This window comes from Nicotiana attenuata, unplaced genomic scaffold, assembly GCF_001879085.1.
Source record: "Nicotiana attenuata strain UT unplaced genomic scaffold, NIATTr2, whole genome shotgun sequence".
Lineage (NCBI taxonomy): Eukaryota > Viridiplantae > Streptophyta > Magnoliopsida > Solanales > Solanaceae > Nicotiana > Nicotiana attenuata.
In genome coordinates this window covers 178,759-189,173 of record NW_017672382.1, presented here as the reverse complement: position 1 = coordinate 189,173, position 10,415 = coordinate 178,759, and the positions used below count along the sequence as shown (strand labels likewise).

Here is a 10,415-nt window from a genome sequence, read left to right as displayed (position 1 = left end):
ATTGAAGATTCAAAAATTAGAGTGGGGATTCACGTAACCGCTCTGCAAGCGCAAGTTAAGCAAGGTTAGCTAACCTGCGCTTCAGCCATGGCTAGACACAGGAAGAAGCTTCCATTGTCAACGGAAGCTAAGGAAGATGACAGTAAGGAGGAAACACCTGCACTCAACCAACCTACTTGCTGGTTAACAGGAATGGGTAGTGCACCTACAGTTTTTCACAAACCAGCTAAGGACGGAGAAATTGACGGAACGACAGTGACGCCAGACACAGGTATTCAACAGAGATTGCTCCCGGTAACTTTTGGTAGCTTTTTGTCACAAAAATTTCAGCCAATTAGGGAGGAAATTGAAGAAAATGAAGAGCAAACTCTGATGAAGGAAACCATGGAAGCATCGCAAGTCCATCGGCGATTGCAATTTTCAGCACAAGCAAACTCAGGGCAGATCCGGCAAGATATGACAGGTCCAATGGAAGTTGAGAGGAAAAGGGCAGCCATGCAGAAGAATCGAAGCTCTCAAAAGGGGAAGACACTATGTTATGTACCGCCTGCTATGAGGGATGGTACCTTTGTCGTGCAAATTGAAGATGAGGATACTAAGGAACAGGAAGCCTACTGGAGTACAACTCTGATTGGATTTGTGCTTGGTGAAGATCCTTATGAGAAAGCAATGGATAACTATGTCACAAACGTATAGAATTTTGTTGAGAAGCCTCAAATTCTATATCATGAGGAAGGTTACTATATTTTCAGGTTTGAAAATACTGAAGATAGGGACCTAGTTCTACAAGCTGGTCCGTATACATTTCACAACAAGCCATTTGTGCTGCAACAATGGAGAATGGATTTCAAATTTGATCCAGGAAATGTGAGTGTGATTCCTTTGTGGATCACATTCCCAGGGCTACCATTGGGATTCTGGTCTACTGAAGCACTTAGCAAACTAGCTAGTGTGGTTGGGAAGCCTTTGTACACTGATAAGATCACTGCTGAAATGGAAAAGGTATCCTATGTAAGAGTTTTGGTGGAAACTGACTTATCCCAACCATTACCAGATAGCTTTGAGATGCAAACTAAGAGGGGAGTCATAATTCAGCAAATTGACTATGAATGGAAGCCAAAGTATTGTTGTGATTGCATTAGATTTGGGCATAACTCAGATGAATGTTGGCTCAAGGAAGTGCAGGAAAAGACAAAGGCAGTAAAGGTTCAACTAAAGGAAGATGTGAAAAAGAAACAAATACACAGAGGGACATTGAAATGGATGCCAAAAGATAAGAGGAAGGATGATGTGATTCAACATGCTAGGAATGCAAGGGACATTCAACAAACAAATGACAAAGGAGATGACAAACCTGTGGATAATGGGGAAATGAAAGGGAAAAGTGTACAACAAAGTGCAGTAGTTATGATGAACTCCACAAACAGGTTCTCTTTGTTGCAGATAGTAGATGATCCAGGGGACGCTGACCCATCCAGCTTCACCCCAAAATGATCTTTTGCACCTGGAATATAAGGGGCCTGAATAAGGCCCATAAGCAGAAAGAGTTAAAAATCTTTTTGAGGAAACATAAAGTTGACTTTATAGTCTGTTTAGAAACAAGAGTAAAGAAATTGAAGGCTAACAGGATAATAAACAAAGTATGCAGTGATTGGAGATTTTGCTGGAACAATAATGAACATCCAAATGGGAGGATTTGGCTAATGTGGAAACCAAATGTTGAGGTGCAGATACTGGTGCTTGATGAACAGTTTGTACATTGTGAAGTCCAAGAAAGAAGCTCTACATTCAAGACTCTGATAACAGTGGTGTATGCAAGTAATGAGGTAAACAAAAGGCAGCAGCTATGGGATAAACTTGTGAATTTAGGAGCAACTATACAGGAGAGTTGGCTACTCAGTGGAGACTTTAATAATGTACTCCACACTGACGATAGGATAGGGGCTCCAGTCACACACAGTGAGATAAAGGGATTCCAGGATGCAATAATTACCCTGCAGCTCACACAGGTGAAGAGTTTGGGATGGTACTACACTTGGTGCAACAAACAACAACTGGAGAAAAGAGTATATAGCAGAATCGACTGGGCACTGGGGAATGTGGAATGGATGCAGAAGTATAGTCACATTGAAGCAGATTTTCTAAATCCTGATGTGTCAGACCACTCCCCTATTCTAATGCAATGCAAGGATGTGGATCAAAAAAGGAACCTGCACCCTAAACCCTTCAAATTGTATAATTCTGTGATAGATCATGCTGACTTTGCAGGCATAGTGGAAAGGGTATAGAATCAAGAGATAACCGGAGGCAATATGCACAGGGTATGGAATAAGCTCAAAGCTTTGAAAATTAAGCTGAAGGATTTGAATACTTATATGGCATCCTATAGGCTTCAACTCAATAAGGCCAGGCAGAAACTTGAAGCCATTCAGAGTGAACTAAAGCTCAAACACATGGATCAAAGATTGATTGATCAAGACAAAATGGCTTTGATGGAAGTAGAGAAATGGAGCAACATAGAGGAGCAGATTCTACATCAGAAGTCTAGAGCACATTGGATAACTTGTGGAGACTCAAATTCTAAGTATTTCCATGCACAGTTGAAGATGAGGACAAATATAAACACTATCAACTCTATCTACACTGACTTGGGAGACAGGTTGTATGATCCTATACTAGTGGAGGAAGAGTTTATAAAGTTCTTCAGGAAGATACTGGGAGAAAATAACACTACATGTCAATGTCCAAACTCTGAGGTTATACACCAAGGTCCTTGTCTTAATAACAGAAGGAGGACCTAGTCAAAGCAGTTACAAGAGATGAAATATTTCAGGCAATTAAAAATATGCCCCATGATAAGGCACCAGGAGTAGATGGGTTCCCAGTTGAATTTTTCACAAGACATTGGCAAGTGGTTGGTGATGACATATATGAGGCTGTGAAGGAATCTTTTGTGACTGGGAGGTTGCATAAAGGAGTTAGTAGTACAGCTGTAACCCTGATTCCTAAAGTGCAAAATCCTAGTCAAGTGAAGGACTATAGGCCCATAGCATGCTGTACAACACTGTATAAAATCATCACAAAGGTCCTCACAGCAAGACTAAAAACAGTCATTGGAGGTCTAATTGGGAGATCACAGCAGCATTCATTGAAGGTCGCAGCATTACGGACAACATCCTGTTCACACATGAATTGTTCAAAGGTTATAATAGGAAAGGTATCTCCCCAAGATGTGTTCTTAAAGTAGATTTGAGGAAAGCTTACAACACAGTAGAATGGTATTTTTTAGAAATACTGCTTGCTGATATGGGGTTCCCTTACAAGTTCACAAGACAGGTAATGGAATGCATTTCATCAGTTACATATTCCCTCAACATAAATGGTGGTCTCACAGCACCCTTCAAGGGCAAGAGGGGCATAAGGCAAGGAGACCCAATGTCTCCCTACCTCTTTGTCCTGGCCATGGAGTATTTGCAAACGGAGTTCATGCAATTGATGAAGAGGAAAGACTTCAAATTCCATCCTAGGTGCAAGAAATTGGGTGTGGTACATGTATGTTTTGCGGATGACTTGCTAATGTTTTGCAAGGCTGATATACAGTCTGTTAGGCTATTAAAACAGGCTTTCCAGAAATTCTCTATGGTATCAGGTCTTCAAGCAAATGCTGATAAGAGTTCTGTCTATATAGCTGGAGTTTCAAATTGGCACAAAGAGGAAAGTTTGCAAGAGTTGGGGTTCCCTGAAGGTAGCCTACCCTTCAAGTACCTTGGGGTACCATTGGATTCCAAAAAACTATCCATTGCTCAGTGATGGCCACTAGTAGAGAAGGTAACTCAGAAAATAAACTGCCGGACATCAAGATTGTTATCATATGCAGGGCGACTTCAATTGATAAAATAAGTATTATTTGGTGTGCAATCTTATTGGACTCAAATCTTCTTATTACCAAAGAAAGTGATGAAGATGATTGAGGTAATCTGCAGATCATTCTTGTAGACTGGTTCAGCTACAGTGTCAAGGAAAGCTTTGGTTTCTTGGGAAACAATATGTCTGCCACAAAGTGCAGGGGGGCTCAATGTAATGAACATGCTATACTGGAACAAAGCTGTTGTTGCTAAGCATCTATGGGCAGTGGCAAAGAAGAAAGATAGCCTATGGATAAAATGGATGCATATCTATTACATAGAGAATCATACAATTGAAGATATGCCTACTCCTAGGAATGCAGCCTGGGTAGTTAGGAAAATTTTCGAGGCAAGAAGGACGATAAATGAGCTTCAAGGAATTCAAGGGAGCCTGGAAAGCAGATTAAACCAGCTACAAAGGGGTGAATTGTTCAGCATTAAAAAATTGTACAGGCTTCAATTCCCTCAACACCAAAAAGTCCAGTGGAAGAGCATTATCCTGCAGGCACATATGCATCCAAGATACAAATTTATACTATGGCTTGCATTACACAACAGATTGGCAACAATGGAGAGACTACTGAAATTTGGCATACAAACTCCACAGTAGTGTATCTTTTGCGAGCAAGCTGTTGAGACTTTTGATCACCTTTTCTTTGAATGCTCGCTGACAAAGGAACTATGGTATAGACTGCTGAGATGGTTGGGATATGATAGACCTATATGTGACTGGAAGAGTGAGGTTCAATGGGTAAGCAACATTGCTAAAAGGAGAAATGGACAAGCTGCAATAGCTACCTGTGTCTTTGGGATGCTGGTGAATGCTATATGGAGAGAAAGAAATAAGGTGAGATTCCAAGGAGGAAGACTGATCACCAACAACATATGCAAAGAAATAGTTATCCACATACACATGAAGGGGGCCTCAATTCAAAACTGGAAGGAAGCTTTGCAGAGGATAAATTGCTACCCTTAGTATGTTAGAGTCTGTTATGGTTTCTTTTTGTATTAAAGAGTATTAGCATAGCAACAAGGGATTGTTTTTTATAGTCCTAGCTTAAGATAAAGCCTTAGACTAGAGTTCATAACACAGAATGAGTAGATGGTCAGCATCTACTGAATGTAATGTATACTTTTTTGATGGAATGAATAGAAAACTGTTAATCAAAAAAAAAAAAGAAGATTCAAAAATTATTTAATAAAAAATGATAAAATGAGAAAAATGGACACAAAGAAATTAACTTACCTAAAATTAACTACTCGGACGTGGGTGAGGAATGGTTTAGGTTATTTAATTTCTTTATTTTTTTTAAAATTATTTTTTTTCTCTTTTAAAATAAAAATTATACTTTCCTTAAAATTAAGACAATATTATTGAGAACAATAGGATAAAATCTAAAATAAAAAAAATATTTCAAAAGTATAAATATATATCTTCTATTATATTATAAAAATAAAGTAGCAGAAAAAAATATTAAATAAAGTAATATGCTAATAATTTTTTTTATTAACAATGTAATAATACTAAACATTGGATAATATAATAAAGAATAAAGAACAAAAAAGTTATTCGATGACTATATATTGTATTGACAAATAAGATGACAACTAAAATTTATTTAAGCAATACTATCTAATATATTCAAACAAGCCCGATCACAATTTAATTTAATTAATATTTTTAATATTGCCCGCGCATCGCGCGAGTACGATTACCAGTATTAAGATAATTTAACAATTCAAAAGTTTCTAAACTAAACTTAACGGAGTTCTAGAAAATAAAATTACGTAAACTAGAAGAAAATATTGTTCATTATAGTCCCTTCGGGGACATCCGATAAATTGGAACGTACACTCTTCATTTTAATTTTTCTTTCTTTCAAAATAAATTAATATATTGACAATAGTTACAGCGAAATAACCTTTTTATTTCTTTTAAAAATATTTAAAATTGATAATTGAGAAGGACTTTCAAAAATTGGATTTCTATTAAAATATACCTTATCTTATTAATTAATTATTTAATAATATTTCACTTTACGGAGAAGGGTCAAATATATCCCTCTACTTTTATATATTGTTTAAATGTATCCTCCGTCCAACTATGTGGTTGTTTGAGCCCCTACCGTTATACTATAAAACAAATATACCCCTAATTTGGACGGAATGACACGTCGCAGTTCAAAGTTAAAGAGACCGCCCAAATTTTTATACCCGACCCGACCCGACCCTAATTTTTACTACCCATTATACATTATCCATTTTCCTCAACTTTGAGATAACCAAACAAAAACTATTTCAAATTTTCAGAATCTTTCTCTACCGATTATCCCACTACTTTAGTATAATCTTCACCTCAAATTCCATGATTATCTTTTTTGTTTGTATTCAAAACAAAGTCTCTAAATTTTCTGCTGTGGAAATGGAATTTGGTTGTAATTTTTGAAGATAGTTTATGGAATAACAAATTGTAGTCTAAATATTTTATCGCAGAGGAAAATATCATTGGGTTCTTCAATTTTTTCTTGAACACCCCATTGCAGATGTTGTCCTCCATTAAAGTTTTATACCCAGTTCATCTTCTTCAATTTCTTTTTAGAACCATAACAATAACAATATTTTTAAGTTTCTTAGCATGGCTCAATTAAACTCACCCCTTTTCATAGCCCCTTCCCCATTTACCCACTTCATTTGACCCGATTGAATTTTGTAACAGCCGAAACCCATTGCAGATGAAGAAGTTTTTTGGATCTAATTTGTTTATTTTCATATATCAAAAACTAATTAATATATCTAGAAAAGGATAAAATTCTGAAAACTTAGCAGTAAAACACCAAAAAGCAAGAAACAAAAAAGCTTCAAGGATGGAAAAAAAGTTTCCACAACAGCGGGAGAAAAAAAATTTCACAGGAATATTGTTCTTCTTGCTTCTCATGTACTAGTAATATTTTCAGTTATGCTTCACTTAATTTTATTACCTAATTAGAGATTTATAAAATTGAGGGAGAAAGATGAGGTCTTCGATTGATGAAGGTTGGATGGCTTATCAGAAAAAGAAGAAGAAGAAGAAGACGAAGAAAAAATAAATGAGGTAAAGTGATTTTGGGTCGGGTAATGAGTCTAATTTGGGGCGGGTTTTAATTGAAATTATATTGGGGGCGGGTCTTTTAATAAAGAGCTGACACGTGTCCTTCCATCCAAATTAAGGGTATTTTTGTTTCATAGTATAACAGTAGGGATTCAAATAACCCAATAGTGAGACGGAGGTTAGATTTAAACAATATTTGAAAGTAGAGGAATATATTTGGCCCTTTTCCGCTTTAAATATTACTTAATATATAAAATCCAGATAAGCTTCATCGTAATAAATGATAAACCGTACGTTATAATAGAAGTATTTGTTGTAAATAAACCAAATTAATGAATTAAATCAAAGTTATGTTATTTATAAGCGTTTTCCTCCACACAAACGAAAGATAATATCTAACTTTGTTATTAACTTGCTTATCCTTTTAGAAATTTATTAATACTTTTAATATTGCGGAGGATAATATCTATATTTGTTATTAACCTACAGATCTTTTTAGAAATTTATTACTCCCGTCATTTTAATTTATTTGAACCTATATTACAACAACAACAACAACAACAACAACAACTACAAATCCAGTATGATCCCCAACAGGTGGGGTCTGGGGAGGATAGTCTGTACGCAGACCTTACCCCTAGCTAATGTAGGTAGAGAGGTTGTTTCCAATAGACCCTCGGCTCAGGAAGGACAAGAAGAAGAAGAGGAAAGCAAGGAAGGAAGAAAGAAGGAAGATAAAAGAAAAAGGGAGAGATAAAGGATAAGTAGTACCAAATAATAGCAACGGGGAATACAATACCTGAGACGAACAAAACCACATAATGTAATAAAAATCTAAGAATATGAAGCGACATGCATGCTACTAAGACTATCGGTGAACAACTAAAAACTACACACTAACCTTGTACCTTAATCCTCGCACACCCTCCTATCAAGGGTCATGTCCTCAGTGAGCTGAAAAACTTTAAGAAAAACTTTTGGAACTTGAACGGCTATATCATTCTTTTTAAATAGATTAAAAAGGAAATAAGTTCACATAAATTAAAATAAAAAGTGTAACTTCTTAGCATCGCGCGAAGCGCGTGTGAATTTACTAGTATAAGAAGAATCACGGTTGCCTCTAGCGTAGCATGTGCATCTGTTCCCGCTCAGTCACAGTGTTAGCCTTCATTAGAGTACGTGGGTTTAACAAGATGACAACTACATAGAGAAAAGCTGGACAAAAAAATGCTTCTCTCCTATATGCATCTCTATAACCATGGATTGAGGTTTCTACCTTGGATTTTGTTTTACCAATCTGCTTTGATTTTTCAGTCAGGAAACCTAGCAACTCAATATAATATGAAGCGCTGCTTCTTGTTGGAGCTCGAACATGAATTCAAAAACGAGAATTGGGTTCTCTCAAATTAAATACTGATGGAAGTTTCAACACAAGGGATAGGAATGCTGGAGTGGGGGAGCTCTTAGAAGGGATAATGCTGATCTTATAATGGCTTTCTCCTTTCCATATAGCTGTAACAACCACAACCTTGCAGAGGCCTATGCTGCTTTCTTTGGAATTACTTGGTGTATTCAAAATGGACACATCTTTCACCTTAGAGATGGACTCCTTATTAGTCGTTGATATGTTAAAAGGGGAGAAAGAAACGAACTACAGGATGGCTAAGATCACTGAGAGGATAACTCGAATGAGGAGCACAGCAAACATCCACATCAATCATTGTTACAGAGAAGCAAACCAACTAACGGATTGCTTAGCAAAACTGGCGAACAAAGCTCAAAATGGATTTTTTTTTCTTCTCCAGCAACAGCTACCTGTTGGGTTTTGGATGTATTTAATTAATATATATTAAATACTTAAAAGAGGGTGAATGAGAAATGGAGGGAAATAAAAATTTTGAGTGAAATTTTAAGTTCCCCCCTTGGCAAATGGGCATTGTCCCATATTGGAAGAGGAAGAGGTTTTTTATGGGTATATAAGCAATTGCTCTTCTTCTAGCTCTTAAAGAGTTGAGAAGAAGGCAAGCCTTGCACCGCCGTCGTCGTCGCTCGCTCGGCTCGGCTTCGGCTTCGGCTACGGCTACGGCTTCGGCTTCGGCTTCGGCTTCGGGTTCGGATTTGGATTTGGTCAAATGATCGATTGGCACCGGCGGAGAAACCCGAAAAATTTTCCGGGATTGATTTCAAGCGCTGGCAGCAAAAGATGTTCTTTTATTTGACTACTCTAAGTCTCCAGAAGTTCATCAAGGAAGATGTTCCTGTGCTGTCCGATGAAACTCCAGAAACTGAACGCTTTCTCGTGATTGAGGCCTGGAAGCATTCAGCTTTTTTGTGCAAGAATTATATTCTAAGCGGGCTGGAGGATGCTTTGTATAACGTCTACAGTGGCGTGGAAACATCAAAGGAACTGTGGACTGCGCTTGAAAAGAAATACAAAACCGAAGATGCCGGGTTGAAAAAGTTTGTTGCTGCAAAGTTTTTGGACTACAAAATGGTAGATAGCAAGTCTGTTATTACCCAAGTCCAGGAATTGCAAGTGATTATTCACGATCTCCTTGCTGAAGGTATAAATCAAATTAATATTGATGTTGAAAGTAATAATCTTAGTATTTTTACTAATAGAAATTTCATTGAAGGTCTTGTCATCAATGAAGCATTTCAAGTAGCAGCAATGATTGAGAAGTTGCCTCCTTTGTGGAAGGACTTCAAAAACTACTTGAAACACAAACGCAAGGAGATGTCCCTTGAAGATCTCATTGTTCGGTTGAGAATCGAAGAGGACAACAAAGCTGCTGAAAAGAGAGGCCGTGGAAACTCAACAATAATGGGAGCAAATATTGTTGAAGAGAATAAAAAGAGGAAGAAGGCTTCTGGACCGAAATACAACCCAAGCAAGAAGCGGTTCAGTGGAAACTGCTACAACTCTGGAAAAACCGGACACATATCTACGGAGTGTCGTGCTCCGAAGAAAGACAAGAAGAAGGGTCAAGCAAACATGGTTGAAAAGCATGATGATGTTGATGATTTATGTGCCATGCTTTTCGAATGCAACTTGGTGGGCAATACTAAAGAGTGGTGGATTGATTCTGGAGCCACTCGCCATGTTTGTGCTGTTAGAGAAGCTTTTACTTCTTATGCTCCTGTTGGACCCGATGAGACGATTTCAATGGAAAATGCTTCAAAGGCGAAGATTGAAGGATGTGGGAAGACATTTCTCAAAATGACTTCCGGCAAAGTGGTGACTTTGAACAACGTCCTTCATGTTCCCGAGATTAGGAAGAATTTAGTCTCTACTGGACTTCTTGTTAAGAATGGTTTTAAATGTGTTTTTGTTTCCGATAAGGTTGTAATAAGTAAGAATGAAATGTTTGTAGGAAAAGGTTACCTCACTGAGGGCCTTTTCAAGCTGAATGTAATGGTTG

General features: G+C 37.4%; 1 protein-coding gene across 1 annotated transcript; it reads left to right on the top strand.

Moving 5' to 3' along the window:
* Positions 1-840: 840 nt before the first annotated feature.
* Positions 841-1,494, top strand: LOC109212996. The gene has a single exon (XM_019376742.1). The coding sequence runs from the start codon at positions 841-843 to the stop codon at positions 1,492-1,494; it is 654 nt and encodes a 217-aa protein (XP_019232287.1).
* Positions 1,495-10,415: the final 8,921 nt, after the last annotated feature.